Consider the following 24,125-nt stretch of genomic DNA (forward strand, 5'->3'; position numbering starts at 1 on the left):
ACTGTATATCACATTGATTCTTAAATAGTGATCTTTTTTTGTACTACTCCCTTCATTGTGATGGTGTAGTTTATAAGGGAAACTGACTGTTGTCCCAATCAGTGCAGTTATTTATGCAACCGTTCTGTGTTCACATCTTTTCGTGTCCGAGTGTGTGATTAGGTCACAGTTGTGTTGTATTCAGCTGGCTGTAGCTGCAGGATATATTTTTCATCTTGACTGTGGCAGTGTTGTTAGTGTGCTCACAAAGGACAATAACGGCGTTAAGTCATTAAAATTGTAGGAAAAACCGATAACAATGCCTTTCGCGTTATTTTTTTTAGCAACTTGTTTTTTTAAAAAAAACTTCCCCCCTTCCATATTAACAAATATCAAGCTAAATATCTATTTTACGTTTATGCTCTTTTCAGTCCCACGAAACTGAATCGGTACAAAAGTGTAAAAAAAAAAAAAAAAAAGAAGGTATAAATTAACCCAATGTACCACTAGATGGCAGCAAAATTCTGTCCCCGCCCCCCAGTCATACTCTTGAGTTTATCAGCTCTGAAATCAAGCCACTCATTGTCCACTTGATTTGACGTCATAACATTTGCAACCATTTTCATCCAACTTGTACTATTACTACTTGTACTGTAACACTTTGCCTGACCTCCAAGCAGCACCTGCCGAACAGACCGCGTGACGTCACCATGATCATATCCAGTGTAACACCTGGCATCATCTGCTCATGTCTCTATCTGAACGGCCGCCCAAACAAATCCAGTATTCAAGATTAGAATTCTCGCCGAGTGCCGCCTCACAAATGTTGGATTCGAGAGATTTCGGTTACATGACAGACGCGTCACCTTAGTGCTGGCTGACGAAAGTGAAGCGAGGGGCTGTGATTTGTGAACTGCTGCCACGTTGCCTTCCATTGGGAGGGAAGTGATTGCAACTTGACTGATGGCTCCAACGCAAGTTGGGGCCATTATTAAGCAGAGTCACAGCCCACAGTGGCTCAATAAGTCAGACAGGACTGCTCCCCTCAGCAAATGAGTGACACGCGCACGCGCACACCCTCTTAAATGAATAATGGATTGCCGTACATGGACCTTGTGCCAGGTCGTGATTGCTTAAGCATGCTCAAAGCTTCAATGGATTTTTTTTTTTATGTCCCGATCATAGCCAGGCTATTTAATTAGCTTCACTGTTCATTTTTTTTTGTGCTCAGTGTCTTTTTTCCCCTTTTCTTTTCAAAATATGACATTAATGAACTGAAGCACTGGTAGTAAAGTCCGCAGAGGAAATTCAACGTTGTCATCTACAGTATGTGAGGCATAGGCTGGTCTATAAATATATATGTCTATATGAGAGTCTATTTTTTACAGGTATGAACCATGATCACGAGTGAAATAGTGATCACGAGTGAAATTGTGTGATTGCTATACAGGTCACAGGCGGAAATTGAAGTTGCCTGGAAGGGGGGGGGGGGGTTGATTGTAAAGATTAGAATATTTTAATGCTATTACAGTATTGAAAAGCTGATGTTTCATTTCTATTTGACTTTATGTACATTCCCTTTTGGTTGGGTGGTAAAGCGCCCTCTAGTGGTACATGATAATTACTATATTATGGTTCTTTAACATCCCCCAAAAAAACACTTTATTTATCCAGATTTATACAGACAGTACTGTGCAGTGTGATATAATTGCATAATACATGACATTTCATTGAAGTACATGATGTATATGTTCCAAACACGCTAAAATTCAGATGCAGTGATCATGTTCAGTTCATTTGCTAACGTTGTACTTTTTGGAATGAGTGAGGTAGTTTGATTATTTGTTGCAGTGTTTCGGTCGTTTGGGGCAGAACATTGAAAAGAAGATCAACTTTTAGTAGGGCGGAAAAGTGAGGATAATGTTACATACTGTACAGTAGTCACAGAATGAAAAACACAGTGTTACAACGATTTAAACGAGTACTGTATATATAAATATATTTAATTACAGTTTAGTTGTTAGTCTTTTAGTTTTAACACTTACTTAGATGCAGTTTAGTGGAATCAACCCAAACATTGTCTCTATAATAATATTTTCAAAGCAGCACCACTAGTCCAAACACGGTATTCTGAATAATATTGTGTTTGTGGAATGTGAGTTCATTAAGCTGCAAAATCCATCTGTTTTTATCCATCTCAGGGGGGCGGCCATTTTGCCGCTTGCTGTCGACTGAAAACTGACATCACAGTTAGTCAGGCTCAGGTAACAACCAATCACGGCTCACCTGTCTTTTGAAGCTGAGCCATGATTGGTCAAGTTTGGAATATTTTCCTTGCCTCATTGATCTGCCCGAGAAGAGGAAGAGATGAGTTTACATAAAGGTGACAAATGAATTCTTCACTGTGCCCCGCCCGGGGTCAAGCGTGTTGCTTCTCCTCAGCAGCATTGATGAGTTCATCGTTCATCACGCTGAGCGTAATTAAACATTTTGTGTCCCCGCGACTGTCTGCTGGCTCCTGTCACAGACACTCTCAATCGTTTTAGTATAATAATCATCTGTGCTACTTACCAACTTAGGTAGCGTGAAAATATTTTTAATGATGCACGCAAGCACAGAGTGTTTTCAAAATGATTTTTGTTGTTGTTGTAGGTCACAATGTTGTAAAAAAAAAAGTTAAAACCTAGCATTTGAACAAGGGTGTATAAACTTTTCCTATCCAATTTACTAAAATGGGTGATCGGGACACTTTTTTTTTTTTTTAAGCCTCACGTTTCTTATTTGGTGTTGCTCGTATCATGCTGATTCAGAAGTGCGGAGGTAAACTGTGATTGTCGTTACATTCAAAGCTTTTGTGGCGTCTGGCGAGCTGTTGTCGGAGATAACGTCCTCTGACAGGTTGCTTTGAAAAGAAGCTTTAGACATCTCAACTGTAAGAAGAAAAAAAAAGGCTTTATAGCGCCCATGTGTGTGCGTGTATGCGTGCGTGTGCATGCATTCATAATCAAAGCCTTGAGATGATACAAATGTGAGTGAGAGGTAATTGATCCCTAAAGGGCTGCATTGTAGCACTGAGTGTGTATATGTCTTTATGCTTGTGTGTGTGTGAGTGTGTCGGTGCCAGGTGAGATGGTGATGTGCCAGGTTCAATAAAAAGCCTCATTATTCAGAGGAGCGCTCACACACGCCGACCACAATTGTTAATTGGCAATTTTCATGTCGGCATTGTGTCCATCTTTAGCAGCAGCTACTAATTCATCTGTCATATTTTTGTAAAGCCCCCCCACACACACACACACACACACACAAATGTGGCAGTTGCAAACAGACAGAAGCACAAGCACACATTGAGATCCAAATTAAAAAACTAAAGGACATCAAAAAAAAAGTATTTTATTTTTTGGTGGGTGCTTATAGGGCCTCACTTCTGTCAGCTGCTTACGCCTTAGGTAAAAAAAAAAAAAATAACATAGTCATCATTGGCCCCGGATTAAAGGGGCCAGGCTCATTTTCCTGAAAAGTCTTGAAAAAAGAAGAAAAATACCTGGAAACCCGAGTGGAAGGTCGCCCAACCACTAAAGCTGATTGGTTGCTTGATTTCACTGCTTGACTGCAGTATCACATTTTCACCAACAGAGGGTGGTAACAATATGTGAAATTGCCTTTAATAGTTTGAATACGGTACAATGCAATTGTATGTAGAACGGAAATGGTCTACTTTTTTTCATTCCTAGCCCTGGTTATAATTAAATATAATGTAACAGAGAGAAGAAATGTCACAAATAACACTGGGGAACATATTTTTTTTAATCTGTTGAGTTTTGATGCTGATACAAACTCAAATTTGCAGTCATTTCCCCCCCCCCCCCCACGAGCACCTCAAATTTTGTCTCCACACCTTAGCTTACCCTCCAGATAGCAACATTCCACTGATTAGCTATAGTAAGACTGTAGTAAGAAGAGCTGTTATGCCTGGACTCATCTACAGCTATTTGTTCGTGTGAGGATTAGTGCTGGATTTGCTCTTAACCTTGTAATCATGCGCATACCGTTGCAAATTTCTTTTTCTGCGGTTTTAATTTTCAAAACTTGTAACTAACAATTTGATCACATTACACACACATTTATTTCATTATTGGGGCTCAAAGCTCAAAAACTTGGCGTGATAGAGAAAACTCACACAAGTTTTTTTTTTGTATTCCACACCCGAAAATGAGTTAGCTGTCAGACCTAACGCAACAAAAATTGTTTCCCCCAATGTAATAAACGTCTGAATATTGTTATATTATCTGTCTCCATGGTCTCTCCATCATTTGTGCTCAAATGTCCGTCACTTACAGTGAAAACATTCCTGCAACATTTGTTAGAGCTTAATGCTAATGCTAACGCTATAGGCGTGTAGAATTAGCATTAGCGCTTAATGGCTAAGCTATGCGATTGTTTTACATACACAATGTGTAATTATCTTTCGTGTTTAGTTTGAACACATTAGGAAAGTATTTTTGTGACCAGTAGGACCACAAAAAGATTGTAACGGCATGGTTACTCATTATTTCTGTATGAAGTATTTTAAAAAATAATGGGAAATATCCTATTATTACATATTTTTTTGAAGCAGGCAGCATTTGTAAGCCATCTTCTGTACGACTTTGCTGATATTTACTCATCCGTCGTAAACGTCCCAAAGCACTCCAATACGGCGCGGGAAGCTTTTGTCATGCTCGTAATTTTAATTCATCTCCACGGGGACCGCTCAGTTGATATCATGACATTTATCTTTAATTAAGTCTCTTTCTCCAAATGCATTAGAATGACAATGCAGCTCAGCACATTTGTTGCGGTGGGACAATTAAGACATGAAATCCCTCCTTTTTTGTTTCCATGAATGTGTTCACTGGCTGTGTACATTCGGATGCGTTTTTATTGTGTTTTTATTCACTTATCTACCGTGCTGACAATTCCCGCGTATCCGTGCTTTTTTTTTGTTGTCCTATCCTGATTGCTACCAACACATCTGTGGCCGCAAACCTCGTTACCATAACAACAGTTATTTTGACGGACAAATGCATCTTGTGTGGAGAGTCGGTTCCCTAGAATGGCAAAGACACACACACACGCACAACACACACTCGCCTACACACTTTCCATGCAAATGCCGCACGCATATAAATGTTTCAATGACAGTGTAGGTCAACTGAATATTGCATTACAATTCAAACATAAAGTGGCGCTAAGTTCCTCATTCCCATGCCTTTTCTTCCTCTGTCTCACAGGCAAACACTGCGAATGATGGCGGTACATCACAAAGTGTGTCAAGAGAAGGGTCTCTAAATCTGCCACGGAGACCATCTGCTCCGAAGACAGCTAATTAGGAAAATATATCGTGTTTATGTCTTCTTCTAACTTTTATCCTGCAGGAAAATAAGGCATAATTATGACTTTCAGAGTGAAATCGCTCACTAAAGACGGAACTTTCTCCAAGTGAACTTGACATTTTTAGGTCTGGAAGTAAAAGTCAAACTTTTTTTTTTTTTTTTAATGTTAGGCAGCTGACTAAAGTAAAGCTCTTGACTTCACAACAGCACTTTGAAACTCAAATCCATGCCTTCGTTACATCTTGGCTGGATTACGGCAGTGCACTTGATTTTGGAGTCAGCCAGTCCTCCCTGGATCAAATTGTTGCTCGTCTCTTAACTGGAGCTCCTAGGAGGGAGAACATAACTCCAATTTGGGATTCCCTTCACTGACTCCCTTCCATCTCTGTCCATTTTTAAAACTGGTCTTAAAATATATTTTTTTTATTCTTTGGCGTTCGACTCTGCAATGTTTTAGTATTTTACAGTATTCCGTGTTTTTATGTAAATTTTTGTTTCAATAGGTCTGATTTTTACTTTTTGTGTAGCCCTTGTAGCTATGGTTGTTTTTAAAGAGCTCTATTAGTGTTATTGCGTTTACAACTCGGAAGATGTGCGAGAACCTTGTGACTTCTCACAGCCAATCATTGCAGAAAGGCAACAATTGTACACTTATAATTTATTTTCCACAGACACCTCTCCACAAATATTTAATGCTAATGCGCTACAGTCATTCGAATTGATCAAGTTATGTTGTTTGTGCCATTTAGAAGATTGGGGACATTTTCTTGTTTGCTTCAAGATACGTCTGTCCCGGTCATGTGATTAAATTTGAGTCTTGAGTCCCAATGGCAAATGTAAGGATTTCCGTGATTGCATCGACAACGTGTGCTCGTTCCAAAGCACAAATAATATACTGTAGACTTGAAACATTCCACAACTCTCACATTAGTTAATTTTTTTATACCACCGAGAGGTTGACATGCACGACAGACTTGTCCTGATACAAAGACCACATTGTTGTCGTCTTGGCAAACTACTTGCACTCCAGCTCCGTTTCGTATCGTTCCTAAATGACGTCAACACTAGAGCAGTCTGACTACTGTCTAAAACCAGTTGCAAGTTGATCTTTAAACTCCGTAAACAACATTTCTAATTCTTCAGCAACTTCTTCAAAACGCATTTATTTGCTTTATTGATAGATCTCTTTTTGTTCCGCATGCAACCGTGGATGCTCACATTGCGGTTAAATCCATACTTCATGCATTTACATTCCATCCAGTGAAATGATTGCACTTCCGACGCTTCTGGTGAATGCGGCCATTATGAATTTCATGAATATTACTGCGCAAAAAAAGAAGCAGCGCAATGAGCTCAAGTCAATCTTTTTTTTTAATGTACCACTCAGCGTGTGCTCGGCAGCGACGCGGATATGACCGATGACAATTGTGCAAAAGGGTACGCAAACGTTCATAACCTCCAGACTGTAACTGCCCAACGGGGGACTATTGGCAAAACATTATTTGTACTGTGCATATGCTCACTGGGCCCGACGTTGGGTACATCCGCACAATCCAGTATGATCCGGTACAGGAGAAAAATGTGTCACAATTCAAGCTCATGAAGCCCAAGCGGGGTGCAAAAAAAAAAATCGAATACACTAAACCACCATTTATTGCAGGTGATATGTTCCAGGTAAAAAAATTGATATAGTGTGACCTTAGAATTTTTGGGGTCATGTTACTCTTATTAAGCACTTATAAAAACACACTCAGCACCTGTTCTCACTCTCATGCTTACTTCCAGCTAGTGATGGGAAAATGAAGCCTCATGAAGCACTTGTGATATTTTTTTGACTCCTCTAGATGGCACTATTGGTTTAAAAAGGCAGTTGAATTGTAATACATTTTCATTGCACTAGCCTTTATATTTGAACCAAGAGCACCATCTAGAGGAGTAAAAAAAATAGTAAAAGTGCTTCATGAGGCTTCATGAGGCTTCATTTTCCCATTTCCACTTCCAGCAGTTTTTTTGGGCACAGACCCATAAAACTAGAGAATTTAAACTTGCATAATTAAACAGTGCTCAACCAAAACATATAATTTTGTCTTCAACAAAAGTCTGCTAGCTTAATGCTAACATATAATGTTTTTATATTATATGTTAGCATAGGGTCGCCAGCTCCATTGTTTTGTCCCGTTTATGCAGATCCTGTCTCAGTTTTGGGTGACGTTTATGTAACACAGTCACACAGTTGAGATTCATAAGACAAACCAGATAAAAATTCATTTTTGTAAAATTGTTTCCTGTTTACTTCTAATAGAGATCCGGACGTTCACGACCACGCATCCCAAAATGGTCGTTAGCGCAACCATTTTGGCAGCATAGAAAACGTGTCTGCCACTTTGAGCAAAAGTCTCACTTTAACCTTGTAGACCAGCTGTCATAACGAGAAGAGGCAAAAAAAAGAAAGAATCCAGCATTCTCCAGGCTACCAAAAGAAGAACTAATGCTAAATCAGCAGATGCTAACTGTTATCGCACCCAAAATGTTTCGCTCATTTATTTTGCTACGGTTTAATAGATATTACGCAGTTGAAATTAATAACTGACCAACATCATAAAGAAGACTTTTTTACAGTTATTGCTAACAGGTGTGTTTTTGTCATACTGAAACCAGAGCTACTTCCTGATTCCGTGTCTAACAGTTATGGGAAATGTAGTCCTACTAGTCTAACGCTGTGGTCGCCGGTCGGTCCCAACGCAGGCTGAGCTTTTTGGGCGGCATACTTCCAAATGTTACAATGCGTGACTGTCGTGAGGTAAACGGCACAGCTAGCTTCCAATAGCTGCTGGGACTGAGCAAAAAAGTTTGGACAATGGACTTGTTTAACTTCCAACCAAGATAGCATTTAGCATTAGCTAAAGCAACAGCAAAACCACCGGTCACCAGACTGACTTAATTTTGTTATAAATACTTCCTGGTGAGAATTTCTTATATACTTGATTTTTAGTGTTCCGGTTTTTAATTTTGAAAATCTGGTCAACCAATGTCAGCATTAAGATAGCAGAATAGCTATAAACCTTCAAACAACTCATACTAACAGAGCATACAACAATAGTTGCAAGGATTGAAGGTCAACTTGTTAACTCATTCACTGCCATTGACGGTCCGTCAAAAAATCATTTTAATTTTTCTATTAGTTTAACATTTTTTTCTACTTTTGTTAACAAGAGTATGAAAACCTAGAATTTTTTTTATTGCACATTTAGAACAGATATAAAATGTGTGGTTAATCGTGGGTTAACTATTGATGTCATGCGATTAATTACGATAAAAAAAATGTAATCGCCTGACGCCCCTAGTTTTTAATAATCATCTCGTCAGGCGATTACAATTTTTAATTGTGATTAATCGCATAACTTCACTAATTAACTCACGATTAATCACAAATTTTATATCTGTTCTAAATGTACAATAAATATTTTTTTCCTAGGTTTTCATACGCTTGTTAACAAAAGTGGGAAAAAAATGTTAAACTAATAGAAATAGTTCAAATGAATTTTGGACGTTTATAGCCGTCAATGGCAGTGAACTTGTTAATAGTGACGTGCGATTATGCGATGGATTACTGCACCTGGCAAGACAACAGGTGTTGTATTGCCGTACATGCGCACACTATGGCAACACAAACGTAGACAAACATATCCAGTTTTTGGTCTCAAATGAGCAGCCAAAAACAGACGGCCCGTAAATCCTGCTCTTGACGCTCTTTGCACACACGCCCCCCTCACACACACACACACATTCGAACCGTCTATTCATGCGGCCAGCCTTGTGTTGTGTTGCGTTGCGAGCCAAACAATATCAATTCGCCATGGGAAACTAATGAGTGTCGGACTTGCCCGCAGCAGTCAAGGGTCGCCATCCATTCCCGTGCACAAACTTGTGTCTGTGTTGTGTCTCCTTACGTGAAACCGCCCGGTGCCATATGGCCTCCATGCGGGACCCCCTCCGGGACATGGTTCTGACATTGTGTGAGCAGATCGGGCTCACTCGAGCAAGGCCAAAGATGAGCTAAAGATGAAGACTGAAGATCTTTCACCTTTTACCCCAAAAACTTCAGAATTGTGGATGAAAGATGAAACGTTTTCAACAAACAAGAGTCCAGTTGCTTTAAGTGTCACAGGTGCCATGACCCGGATGACTGAGATTCTACACTGACAATCAGAGATTGTATTTTGAAGCAGTGGGTGGAACGGTGACCTAGTGGTTAATAGACTCGTGGGTCTGGGTTTGAGTACTGGCTTCGGCCATCTTGTACGAAGCTTATGCGTGTTTTTTTTTTTGTCCATTGTTGTTAATGTAAGTATAAAGCAATTGGCAACCAGTCCATAATGTACCCCATTTCCCCTCGCCCAAAGTCAACTAGGATAGTCTCCATTACATAAGCCACCCAAATGAGGACAAGCACAAAAGAACATGGATGGATGGACCGCAACAGGAAAGCAAAATGAAAAGAGCAGAAAGTCGGGTTGGAATCGGCGACAAAAGCGAAAAGAAGCCGATTGAGGAGAGAAAGAACTATTCACATGCGCAAAATGAGCAGGAGATGAGCCAATAGAGAAGGAAGAGGAATTATGAGGAGGGGGATGAAAGAGGGGAAATGGAGTGAGAGAAAGTGAAGAGGCCAGCTGCGGTGACGGCGCAGATGGAGAGAATGGAGGCTGTCTGGTCTCGGCTGTTGTGTGATGGGGCGTGTCCGCTCCGCAGCCAGACTCCTTTCGGTCTCTTGTCCTTCTTCCTCTGTGCTCTTTGTGCTGCTTTCTATTCACCGAGTCAACTCCGTGCCGCTGACAAGCGTTCGTCCAAAGGGAAAACTATGTCTCATGTTCACACAGTGAGGTTATTGGAATTGAGTCTTACTGTGAGATGCTACGCACACTTCCATGGTACCGACTAAAACATCCTGCTACTAAAACGGGGTACACACAAACATATTTTATTATAATGTGAGTGACCAGATATAAAAAAAAATGTAGGCTGATGCCAATTCCGATTAATGGGCCAATTAATTATATATTGTCAAGGCCTTGCTTGTCGAAGCGCTAGCTTATCCAAGCAGCTAAACATTCATAAAAAAAAAACTCCACGGAGTCCACGTGTGCAGTGAAGTTGTCTATTTATATTGTGAAACCGCAACAAGAAACATACAATACAATTGATCATAAGACAACAAACGTAATTAGCATATGCTAACAATGAGCGATCAGGATTAGCGATTAGCATTAGCATTTTAGGTAGCCAAACGTCTACAATTCGGCACACGTGCATGCTTAGTGGGCATAGTTGTTCCATAAATCACTTACAGGCGATGTTTGAACAAGAAAGAACTGCAAGGAAACAACAAGAATGGAGTTGTCCGCTAGTTCCATTAAGATCAATGACTTCCGGTTTCGCAATTCTTCGTCTTCTACTACTATTTCTACACACGCAAATAACATTAACAGCCAGGTATGGCACCGACACAAATTAACCACCAGGTGCGCTGACATAATTTACAAACTGAAAAAGTATAATATATTTATATAAACGATACATTTTTTTAAATCAGATTAATCACATCTTAGAATTCTGATTAATCACGACTAATCACATAACAAAACAGGCTTTTTTTAATCAAAAAAAATTACCCGTCAAATTTGAAGAGCACCGTTTTTGTGTTAATTTTTTGACATCTAATGCTATATGGACGTCTTCAACATTTTTGGATCCACTGCACACGCTCATCCTCCTCTTTTTCTAATCGGTTAATTACTTGCATAATTGAAAATGGGGGGGGGGGGAAATGACCCCGATATTTTGACATGAACAAATATTCTAAATGTGATACGCAAACATTCATTAAATAATTTACTTTAATGCAAGAAATTATGTTCTAATTGCTCAAAAACAACTTGTGCTACCTTGAACGTAGCCATCCGCTGTCCCGCTAAAGGCTAATCTATGGTCAAAATTAATAATTCATAATAATTCATGATTAATGCGATAATATTTTGTGATTAATTAATCAATTAACGTTTTAACTTTGACAGCACTAATATATATATATGTATATAAAAGATTACATTGAATAATCATCATCATCATCATTTTGAACAGTCCTAATATAGATGCGAGTGCGAAGGTCCTCCCAAAACGTGAGGTGTTAATGGCATGAAAATCCCCTTTTCTCAGGTCAATGCGGACCTAATCAGAGTAATCCCCTTTGAGCAGACAGGACATCCATATAAGGAAGTGAAGCAAAAGGGAGGCGTGGCAGCCCATTTGAAAGGTTGACATAGCAGAACCACTCACTTTCATCAAGGCAGAGAACAAGACGGCATCCAGACGGTTGCATTCACCGTGTTTTTCCTCCACTTGCACACGCAATCAAAACCGTGTGATGATTTTCACGGGAGGTCCACATTTTACTACAAGATCAATATTTTCCACTATGTAGCGATCTGTTTTAATGACTGTATCAAATACGGGAATTGTACGGGGATACGGTACTTCCATCAGGGAATCTCGTGTAATTCCTAACATATTGATTATCTACTGTATATATTATTCTCATGAGAAATTACAAAGAAATGAAACAGAAGAGAAGCCCTGTAATTCTTCCATTATGTGGCATAACGACAAACACGCCAATATATCATGCAAATAATACTTTTTTTCCTTTAAATGACTATTTTGCTATGCATGATACAGTGCTCGACAAATGTATTAAACGGTTAAACCCAATGTAAGACTTTTGCCGCAGCTAGCCTAAATTAACAGTAATGGCCAAAACCATGCTTTGTGGTCATGTAATGGTTAATACAGCTGTAAGTAGAAGTGCTTTAACCAAAACAATATCTTTAAATGTATTCATATTGTTATTATTCATGCTAATTTAGCATATTAGCATTAGCATCTTTCTTGAAGGTTACTCTTAAACATATTGTAATGTTTGTCACGATGCAACACCAAATGTTCATATGTCAAAGTTCTCTTAATTAGTTCTCTATATCAATAAAATAAAAATACAAAAATGTTTTCATATTCATATTTTTTTGTTTAGCTTTTCAAACTAGATAATCTGAGTGTGATAGATGCTACTATTTTGTACACTCTAAAAAGAGAATTGTTGACCAAATTAATTGAGTTGCTTGAAAATGTATATAATTGCGTTTAATGAACTAAAATAATTAAACTTGATGATCATAAAAAATTCAACTTAATATATTAATATGGATGAATTTAATTCAAATGTGTGTTACCACTACAAGCAATCCAATGAAGTTGGTCAACAATTTTCTTTTTAGTCTTAAATTGGTTCATCTATTCTTTTCTTAGAGTGTCTCAAAACGACCTCATCTAGAAATATTTCAGTCATCAGCAGTTAATTATTAAAATGAGCACAATTTGTTAAGTTTGAAAGAAAATTGGATCATTACGTTTGAACAACTTAGGGTTGAAAAGGAAATAAAATAAAATAAATGACCAATATTACTGCAGCTTGTGACATTCTTCTTCTGTGTCAATTCTACGTGTGGTAAGTAATACATATATTATACTGCCCCTGGTGGCCAAAGCGCGTATATCAGACACACAAATCCTATTGAATGCATGATGCACAAACTGTTTAAAAAAAAAAGTTTACGTTCTATTTAATTATTCGAGAGAAGTGCAAATTGAGAAATGTTCACCATTGCGTTCAAATTTTTTTTTGACTCAATTCAATGAGTTTTACATGAGAATATCACGAGCGGCTCTCAGTGTGACGCACTGCGTCGCCTGTCGGCATATTTATTAACGCGTGCGCATTCCTCTCGGTATGCTGAAAGATTGTAAATGTTTAAGCAGCTCATGTGATCAACATCAGTCACGCTGACACGTGATTATTGGAGGCGACCATACAAGCTCAGTCATTACATTGCATTACTAAACACCTAATGGACACGCATGCTAGCCTTTAAGCACTAGTCTGTCACACGTACACACACACACACACACACGCGTTCAATCAGTAGGACTCATTAGCCTTCACGTTCACTTCATCAATCTTTCACTCTGCTTATTTCCCTCCACACATTTCCCTTTTGCTTCCATCCTTTCATTCCCCAAAACAACTTTTCTCCTTTTTTTTTTTTACCAAGGCCTCACTTATGGCTTTCTGTCATCATTCATCCGTCCGTCGGCGTCTCCATCTTCCCGCTCCGCTCCGCGCCGCACAAGTAAATTTGGTTTGGTGTCCATTGAGCTGGATGGCGCCTGCAGCTGTGCGCGTGGTGACAAATGACACAATATTGAAACGCCGCGGCGCTGCCAGCGAGATGGAGGCGGCTCATAAAAGAGCGACGCAGGGCCTGCTTGGCCTATCGGGAGACAATGACGGAGACCAGGACGCAAAGGCAAATCCGATGATGACGATCCGGACCGACTGGCAGAAGACTATTAACGCCGTCTATTAGGCGGGAGGTTGTCATTTACATATTTTAGGAGTAATATGAAAAAATATTTCCATCCATTTTCATTGTCATTGGCCATCCACATCCTGGTTCGGATCAAGTATGGGATGGAAGCTGTCATTGGGTGAGAGGCGGTGTACACCCTTGACTGGTCATCGATCGATCGCAGGGAACATTTAGATAAACAAGCATTGACAATCACAGCTATGGACAATTTAGAGTAGGGGTGTTAGAAAAAATCGATTCGGCAATATTACAGCGCGCAATTCTCGAATCGATTCGATATGCGGCCGAATCGATTCTTAAACATCCATTTTTTTATGGGAATATTCAACAAAATGTCTTACTTAGGGTTAGGATTCACACATTAAGAATGGAAGAATGTTATATTAATGGAACATTAAGCCATAATATTTTATTTCAGTGCTGTTCAAACATGAAACAGACTGAAACCTGTTTGTTGAATGCAGTGGCTCAGTTATAAGCCTGAATTTTCAGATAAATACATTTTCATACAAATCTTACAGTATACATGTACACGTTTACTGATTAGTGTTTTGTAAATTTGAGTAAAAAAATAAAAATAAATTACAATAATCAATTTTTTAGATTCGTAGCGGGATTAATCGGTATTGAATCGAATCGTGACCTATGAATCGTGACACGAATTGAATCGCCAGGTACTAGGCAATTGACACCCCTGATTTAGAGTTTTTTTTAAGTTTTGTTTTTAATCTAACTTATATGATTTTGGAAATTGAGAGGAAGCCAGAGTAGCTGAGATTCAAACCCAGAAACTTTGATTGCAAGGCAGATGTGCTTTCCAATAGACCACTGAGCTGCTCTACTCTGAATAACAAAACAGCAATAAAGATGGTTAAAATATATATATATAAATAAATAAACAGCACATTTCAACAAGCCCCTTTGACTTTGTCCATAACAGTAAAGAATCTTTTTTTTATTTTTTTTTATGCATAGTTGAACTTTCTCACAGAAGCCTGAAAATGTTAAGCTAACACTGACTGCTATTTGGAACTGTTTGTAATTCAACACCTTGGCTGAAGTCACAGTAAACAAGAGGTGCACAGAGCTGAGGTTTTAAACCCAGAACTTCTGTGAGGCCAATGAGCTAACCCATGTGGTAAAAGTGGATTTCTAAACAAAATAAAAAGGACTTTTTTTTTTTTTTGCAGAGTAATGGCAAGAGCAGACTGATTAGCACTAATAAGGCACGTACTGTGTGGCTCCCTGCAACGTAAACACTGCGGAGCAAACGTCTACCGGAGAGCTAATCACTGGAAAAGATGCTGTCTCCACATAACGTTAGCGTCTCTTTAATTGTGTTCAGGTAAGAAAAAAAAAAATCGCACTTCAAATTGCCACTTAGAGTGAGGAGAAATTGTGTGTGAGTATGCCAAACACCAAGTTAGACATTTCCTTGATTACTTGTTGAAATGGAAGTGTCAATTCACACGCATCCACTCAGGAATGGAGTCATCTATCAATGCCCGTCAGCTCATAAATAATACAGGCTGCCAGTCAACAAAATAATGTGGAAAAAAATAATAAAATAAAAAAAATAATGTGGCCCACGTCGCCCACAGCTGTATTGTAAAAAAAAATATATATATATATATATATATATATATATATATATACTGCCAGGAAACCAAACAAATAAGTTTGCGGTGAGCACGGGAAGCATTTTGTATTCTGGGCTCGTCATCATTTGGTGATGTGCTCACATGCAAAGCAACTGCAACTATTATAGTTGTTGATGATGGAAGCACTGGTGGACTGAGTTTTGGACAGTGTCTGGTCACTAGTTGCTAGGGGGACTTCACTAGCCTCAATCAGAACAATGAAAACGTTTTTTTTTATGTCAGTCACATTAAATGTGTTTTACACCAAAGAGTTTTTTTCACAAAACTGCAGCGGAAGAGTTGAGATTAGATTGAAGAAATAAATGAAAGCAAAAGGTTGATTTTTTTTTTTTTGGTGCTAATCTGCAACATGTTGGTCTTTAACAAAATATTGTACTGAAAGCAAATTAAATGGTCTGTCGTTGCTTCATATTGTTATATTTCCATAGCTAAATATAGAGCTGTGTGTAATGGATAAAAAGAAAAGCTAATTTTTAATTAATGATAGAAAGGAAGATGACTGTATGGACTATATGCCACGGAGGAGGCGGGACTTCCGACTTCCGGGTTTTCACCCATCAACTTTGTTACGTAAAGCAGCACTTTTGTTTAAGATATGGTCACACTTTGTTGAAGGTATTGTGACAACAACCTCAAGTTATGTTACTTTGTTTTATTCATGTGGTCTATAGTGTTCAAGCAATGGGCAAAAACTGTATTATTGGTATTATTATTATTTTTTAAAGTGAATACCAACAAATGGAAACCGATATGCCAACAAAACTAACCTAATAAACCAATTACTACTTCCTACTTCCTACTTCCGCTTTAGGGAAAAAAAATAAAAATGACGAGCTCCCGACAACGCAAAACGATTTAAATAGTAGTATTACTCCCGGCACAACTGACAAAATCTAAATATTTCATTAGAAACGATCTGAAAACAAATAATTCTTATGGTATGAAGTGGCTTCCCGTTACACTATCTTTGAATAGGATTATGATGGGGAGGGGGGAGGGGGGCGGGGGGTCCTTTGAAGAAAAAAAAATCTCTCCTCTTGACCTAGAAAGTTTGAGAACCCCAGCACAAAGAAATCGGTGTGTGTGTGTGCGTGCGCGCGCGCGTGTGTGTGTGTGTGCTCAATGATTAGTGCTTACTCGTAGAGTTAAAATTGGTGTTAGTAGGTTACACTTTCAGCAAACGACAACCTCGAGAGACCTTCATTGACATGTTCCCTCGGTGTTTGTATAGTGTGCGTGCGTGCGTACGTGCGTGCGCGTATTTTTCAACACCTGAGTGTCGATTAGTGTGTTTTTCCGTCAGGGGAAGCGTGAGAATGAGGCCAAGTCACCTAAGGAAGAGGAAACGGATAAATGAAGGAGTGATGAATAATTAAGGAGTGATGAAATGAACGAGAAGAAGAAGAAGAAAGAGAAGTGTAAAATGCTGATGCAGTGAGAGATCAGTGATAATGGCCTTGGAAGCTAATTAGCGGGCTTGAACCAAACTTTGACACAAAAACACACACTCACGTGTACCGAGAGCGGTCGCAGCCGGTTAATTATAAAGTATATTCAAAATGGGACAGTTGATTGGGGACATGCATTCGCTGGATATTAATAAATAAACAATCGCTTTTGTAACGCTGCAACAATGTGTAATAATTGTGCCTTCAAATAAAAGCTTCCAAATCATTTGGTTATTAGTCACGGGCTGATGAACGCAGAGCAGCGTCTCTTCTGTTGCCGTGGCAACGCACCGTTACCTACTATAGATGTCTGGATTAATTTCTGTACATTTTTATGTACGTGTTTGTGGAAGGCAATTAATCTAATTAAAGAGTTGTAGCAAATAAGTGTATTTGCTCTGATCATTTTTAGGTAGGCACAACATAGAGTTAGAGTCATCCTAAGTGTGTGAAATAAAAACACAGATCAAGGAACTTTTGTCATAAGTGATGTCATAACTCCTTGTTGCAAATAAGTACACGTTACATTCGGAAAATATTCCCATTTATTTATTAATTAATTAATCTGCAAATTTATCAGCGGATTCATCAGAAATTCATCAAGCACTTATAATGTGCCACTTAAAGAGAAGCAAACGCTGTTAGCTCATGCTAATCCGTGCATTGAAGACAATTGAATGCAGCTATGCTTACCTTTTGGCTTTGATACAATGTGTGGACTTGGTGTGGCTTGAAAGTGGCCTCACACATCAAAAACACTCACACATTATAAAAATTCCAACTCATACCCTGAAACTTTCCACACTCACCATAAAGCATCACACACAAGCACAAAAAAACTCTCACATGCACCAAAAAACTCTCACACAACAAATAAAACTAACTCACATTTGCAAAGAAAACCCTCCCACACCCATCAAATAACTCACTCACTCACATGACACAAAACATCTCACACATATCAAAACTGCTCACACACAAATCATTCTCATTTACACCCCCAAAAAATCTTAAATTCACACACACCAAAAAATCTCTCATATGTAACAAAATTCAAATTTAGACCCAAAACATCTAACATCATTATACACATGCACCAAAAACCTCTCACTAACCAAAACTCTCTCACACATGCACACAAGACATAGAAACCTCTCACACGACAAACTCCCACTATGAAGAAAACTGTCACGAAAAGCTTGACACTGACAATACAAAACATCTCTCACATTCAAAAGAACTCTTATTTCTGCCCAAAAAATCATACACTCACACACCAAAAAAACTCTCACATAAAAAAATCACACTTACCAAAATCAGCACACTCACACGCCCAAAAAAACTCTCACATAAAAATTTAACTTACCAAAATCAGCACACACACACACACACACACAAAAAAACTTTCTCTACTTAAAACTCTCTCTTTCTCTCGCATTACCACAAGTTATATGACATCTCAACGCAATTGCACATTAGCTTACCCTCTCGACAATGATGAATCTGACTCCCACCTGGAGTTGTTTAGCCTTTATTAAATAATAATAACATTAAAAAAGACATTTCTCTGTACAAATTGTACAAACAAGGGTTTGCGTTATCTGGCCAGTGCCGCGTGTGTCCATCGAGACGGAGGAGGTAATACATCTGGCAACCCAGAGAGAAAAGTGTTGCTCTTCACATTTACATATTCCATCATGAGTCATGTAAAGAGAGAGAGAGGAGAGAGGAGAGAGATCATGTATGCTCCAAGGCACTTGGAAAGCAGTCCAATAAACACACTTGCGCCATCTTTCTGCATGCGTGTCGCTGGACACTTTAGCTTCGGAATAGCTAATTAGCATGTTCCCAATGGGAAAAAAAATGAAGATTCCTGTCTTTATCCTCTTTTGCTGCAGTTGAGCGGACGTCCTCCTCCTCACCTGCCAACTTATTTCGCACGTGACCCCCCCCCCAGGATATTATTGGATGTGTTTACATGTACAGATTATGTTGTGATCGTGTTATGCGGCCGACGGTTCGAGTGGAATGGGAAACGCCAAGTGCTGCCTGAAAATCACGGTCTACGCTTCATATGCTTCGATTCGTATCGGGAAGTACGGACGACGCCGAGTAAATCGTTTTGACTGGGCTATGTTGTTTGAACGTATTGATAAAGTCATTTGGAAATGTAAGCTAAATGCTAAAAACATAATAATAATAATAATCCTAATTTTGTTATTTCAAGTGTGTGCAGCAGCCAACCCCCCGCTTTATAATAACAGCATTCAATTAGCAGCATTTTCGATAAACATTTTATTCATTTTCACTGTTGGTGAGCTTCGTCCTGTCCACCTTGCATACGCCGTGGCATTATGGGAAATTTCTTTTGTTTTTAGCATTTAGCTTCCGATTTTGTAATACATTGGATCCACTTGCAATACGTTCGAATGACATAGCCCAGCCAGAGCTGATAACAGAGCGAAATTTTATTTTCAAGACAAATGGGCCAGGTCCAAAAAAAAAAGTTTCAAATATGTATGTAAAAGTAAAAACAAAAAACAAATAATTCATGCCTTTTTATAATTCAATATTCATAACTATTTAATTATAAATAATTGTTTTATTTTACCTTTCACAATGAATAAATCAACACATTATTTAATTTGAAAAAATGAATGAAATAGAAATAATGCGTACATGCATTTTAATTAACCAAATTTAAGAACCCCCCCAACCAAATAAATTAATTAGTTAAAATTTGTGTTTAATAGTGCTACTATTAAAGTATAAATATTTGTTATATTTTATCATTCACAATGAATAAACCTACACATTATTTATTAAAAAAAAAAAAATAGAAATAATGCGTACATGCATTTTAGTTAACTAAAGTTAGGACCCAAAACAACCCTCCAAACCAAATAAATTAATTAGTTAAAATTAGTGTGAATTTGGGATTTTAAAATACATTTTTGTCCCAGGGCCCTTTGTGGTTAAGGTTTCACTAAGATTGTTATTATGTTTGTATACTGTACACAACAAATTGATGGCTAACAGTAAACAATAGCTTTGCATTTTTTTAAGAAGATGAGAATGGATGTATATGTGCTGCAGGCTAATTAGCAACAAATGTTCTTCTCCTGCATGTAAACATGACATTATCTCTCCGTCTGTCTGTCTGTCTGACAATGGGTGAGCGTCCTCCTGTCCATTCGCACCCCACTTAGCACTGGCCCTCCATGATGGCTGTCCTCCGATACAGCGTTTTCTGCAATTAGCTTAAGGCTCGATTGTGTGTCCGAGAAAGTTTAGGTTCTCCTCCTCGTCCCTCTTTTTGACGCTCTTTTGCTTCCCGGGGCATCCAACAAAACCCCCCCACAACCACCCACCCACCCCAAGCAATGACACGCAGCTCTTTGGCAATCCATAGGTTGCAATAAAAACCACCATTGACATTTAGTTCGCACAGTGTCATCATACTGTCTGAAAAACAAAAATATACATATACTGTATATATCGTATATAGACAAACTATAGAATCTAAAGCACAACTCCAAAACATCGTGTTCGATTTGAGACTTTCCATCTGTTTCCATTTAGTGTCATGGAAAATGTGCCAAGTTAAGACCAAAGAAATTCCAACACAATGCTAAATAAAGTCTAAAAATGCTCTACAAACTCCATCTTTCCCTCCAAGCCTAAAACGGAACAAAAACAGTCACCATTACTCTTCTATGCCACTGGTTTCACAACGCGCACACCGAGGGCGGGAAAAACAAGCCTATGGCAAGCTAATGGACTTTTAAAAACATACAGAACTCATACTGGAAAGTGAACAAAAACAAACAAACAAACAAACAAACCAAAAAAAAAAAAAATCCCGATAAAGTCATGTCTCTTCATTGGATATCTGTGAAAGTTGTTTAGGAGAAAGGCATTCGCTTGATATGTGTTGATTTCAGTCGCCACCTTGCAAGATGTTTACAGAGTTCCAAAAGTGGGCACTTTCGCTTTCAGCATGCCGTCTTTTTTGTCCTCACTGGACTTTGCTTTGCGTCTTCATTTGGTACTAAGGTGGAGCCACTCAGACGGAGCGTCACGTCACCTTTGGATCTTCAATCATCAGATTGTCGCAGGTGCTCGTGTCCATTTTCTCCCTCCTTTCTTTCCAGTGGGTGATTATTCAACCATACGTCATATTCATTCCTTCATTCATTCATCAGAAGCAAGCAGGCGCTCTCCTACAGGCGGAGGAGATTTGAAACCCTCAGGTTCGGCCTCAGAGCGTTTAAGGTCAATCGCAGTTCTTCCTGGCACACACAAGATCAAACACACAAGCGCTTCTTTGTCACCTTTCTTCATCCGTACTGAACCCGAGTCGCGGGAGGCGTCGCTGCGGCCCCGCTCAGGCCTCCGAGCAGCACCTCTGCTGGTTGATCTTGACTTTGTGCTTGATGCCGTCGTACAGCTCGAAGTTGTAGTTCTCCAGCGTGGTGGAGGAGCGCGACGACAGGCCGCCGTACGAGCAGGTGCAGTAGAGCAGCAGTCCGGCGCAAACGGCGCCCAGCAGGACGCCCAGGGAGCTCATCACGATGATGGTGAGCAGGATGGGGTCCAGCGTGTACAGCCAGGTGGTGTCCTTGTCCCGCTCGGACACCAGGGTGACGGACGAGGGGTCCGCGTTGGCCGAGGCCGGGGTGGAGAAGGAGGAGGGCCACCCGGGAAATAAATATTCTGCAGGGGGGGAAATCAAAACATCAGGTATCAGGATTGTAATAATTTATTCATAAAAGTCTCCTCATTTTATAGCATTTCTCTTGCTTGGCCGCTTTTGTCCAATCAGATTTCAGCCTCGATGTGTTGCCATGGCCATCTAATCTGCCCAAGGCCTTCAGAATCAGTTTGTGCTAACCCATGCAACTTCAGCTATATTAGCAATGGTGCCTTTAAGATATCAGATTTGAAATTCATCCTCAAAGGCCCACAGCACGGGCCCCTCAATGATGTCAGCATTTTTCCGTCCTCTGATTGGTTAGTCAGAGCCAAACTTGTTTGACTTGCAAAAGACGTCTGTAGATATCTGCACGCGCACACACATTTAATAATTAGCATCACTGATCATGACTATGATCATAAATAAAAATAAAAAGTAAAAATAATAAAAAATAAAACAATTTAAAAATTTAAAAATTTAAAATTTTTTAAAATAAATATTGACTCTGAACTTGTCCAGATGATGTGTCCAGTTGTTTCTACGGTTGAGAAGTGTTAGTGGTGGTATTACAATAAATCGTTTCAGCCACTCAGGGCTAACAATACAATATGTCGATTGTTTTGGTTGGAATGTGCAGCGGCAAAGACATTACTTTTAAGCCGGCTTCTGATTAATAAACTTCAAATGAAGTACCATAAAGGTGCTCCCTGCTAGCAACAAGCATTTGTGCTAATCTGCTTAATGAATGTACTGTATATGCAATGAAGAAGCCAATTTACAACACTACTGTAATGTAATTACAGGGTTTGGTAGAAGATGTTAAAAAGTACTTAGAGACACAGAATAAGGTGATGGGCAGTTGTGTGCAATTACAAACTAAAAGAACAAAAAATTCATTAAAGCTGGTGTGGCAGTTTTGTGACATGACTGTCATGCAGTGTGTTGTCAACTTATTTGTTTGCGATTGTTCAGTTTGGGTGCATTTGCACTTTTCTTAGTCAGCAGAGGTGGGAGTAAGTCACATATCCAAGTCACAAGCAAGTCTCAAGTTATTACCTTCAAATTTCAAGCATGTCTCAAGTTATTGTGGAAAAATAATCAAGTCAAGTCGCCAAACAAATTTCAAGCAAGTCAAGTAAGTCACGCAATCTTGATCAGTCACAGTATACAGTATAATGGTGTGATAAAAATATTTTTTCACTGATCATATCAATTTTTTTTACATTTAATGCTCTAAAGGTTAGGCATTTATAAGGTTCAGTCAAGTTGACTTGCATTGGTTTACAGGGGCAGTGCCACATCAAATATGGCGGATGTCCGCTAAAGCACATCAATGTGGAGTGTATACATTGCTATGCTTATACCAAGATTGCTTTTTTAATGGTAAGAATTCGAGACAACAGTGTCCAATCTATCACTTTATTGTCTTCTCACTTAAATAGGTTCGTTTATATTTAATCAGCTACTGGTAAACTAAACTGTCAAGCTAATCTAGCTATTTTAGTTTCACAGTCACAGTTCACACAGCTAGCATACCTGCGTCTGACAGATGAAGGTAAACATTGATGTTGTGTTTCTTATCCTTGATTTGCAAACCTTAAATGTTCCTATTGTCTTTTTTTCCATAAATAAATTATCATTGAATTTGAATGTATTCATCTTTGGAACGTAACACTTTTTTTTTTCTTAATGAGGCAGTCTCAGCCATTTTCTCATAGCATAGCCTTGTAGCTAGCATAGCTAGGGTGCGTATGACACACATGCACAAAAACAAAAGGCGTACTGCATTTAAAAAAAATAAGAATATTTTTTAAAATGAAATGTAAGCTAAGTGACGAGTTCAAGTCAAAGTCAAGTGACTCAAGTCGACTCGAGTTCAAGTCACATGACTCAAGTCGAGTCGAGTTCAAGTCACATGACTCAAGAAGACCCCCATCTCTGATAATGGGGACAAAGAATGGATTAGTATGTCGGATCCACCTGGAACCCTTTTTTTGTTTTTAATCTCATTGCTCAAAGTAATTATCCAGTTTTTCACAACCACAAAGACATTTATGCGTGTATCTTTGCACACACACATATTGTCATTTGTTGCCAAATTTAGCACATGATAGAAATGACTTGCGCATATAGAAAACGGTTGTGACGCGGACAATTCAGCCGCATGCAGGTAGTTGACAGATGCGCACAGTGGATGTGAGTGCGAAACACACACTTGCCGTGCTCTGTCACACTCTCACATTCATTCTCTGTCAATCTGTCTGTCAGTCTGTCACTCGTCTTTCTTTCTTGTTGAGGACTGAAGGCAGAGCCACGGGCGAGTGTCGGCCCGCGCCGCTCTGTAGCTTTTGACTTAAAACAGCTTGTATGGCCTGAGGTGGAGAACGGCGCACTTGGAAAAAAAAAAAGCTCACCTTCATTCACGGAGGGCTTGTTGAAGTCGGGATCTTTTCCGAAATCTATCGGCCTGGGATCTGTACCAA

The 24,125-nt window shown here is 39.1% G+C and overlaps 1 protein-coding gene across 3 annotated transcripts in view; it reads right to left on the reverse strand.

Annotated features, from left to right (window-relative positions):
- Positions 1-20,756: 20,756 nt before the first annotated feature.
- LOC144060649 (neuropilin-2-like) overlaps positions 20,757-24,125 on the reverse strand; it is a 93,443-nt gene continuing 90,074 nt past the window's right edge. For all 3 annotated transcript variants that reach the window (XM_077580375.1, XM_077580377.1, XM_077580378.1), the window contains 2 exons: positions 24,057-24,116; positions 20,757-21,662 (listed from right to left, as the gene is read on the reverse strand). In XM_077580375.1, the coding sequence (XP_077436501.1) occupies positions 21,334-21,662; positions 24,057-24,116 (389 nt within the window). In that variant the 3' untranslated portion in view covers positions 20,757-21,333. The remainder of the gene's footprint in view (positions 21,663-24,056; positions 24,117-24,125) is intronic.

Source organism: Vanacampus margaritifer, chromosome 11 (assembly GCF_051991255.1).
Source record: "Vanacampus margaritifer isolate UIUO_Vmar chromosome 11, RoL_Vmar_1.0, whole genome shotgun sequence".
NCBI lineage: Eukaryota > Metazoa > Chordata > Actinopteri > Syngnathiformes > Syngnathidae > Vanacampus > Vanacampus margaritifer.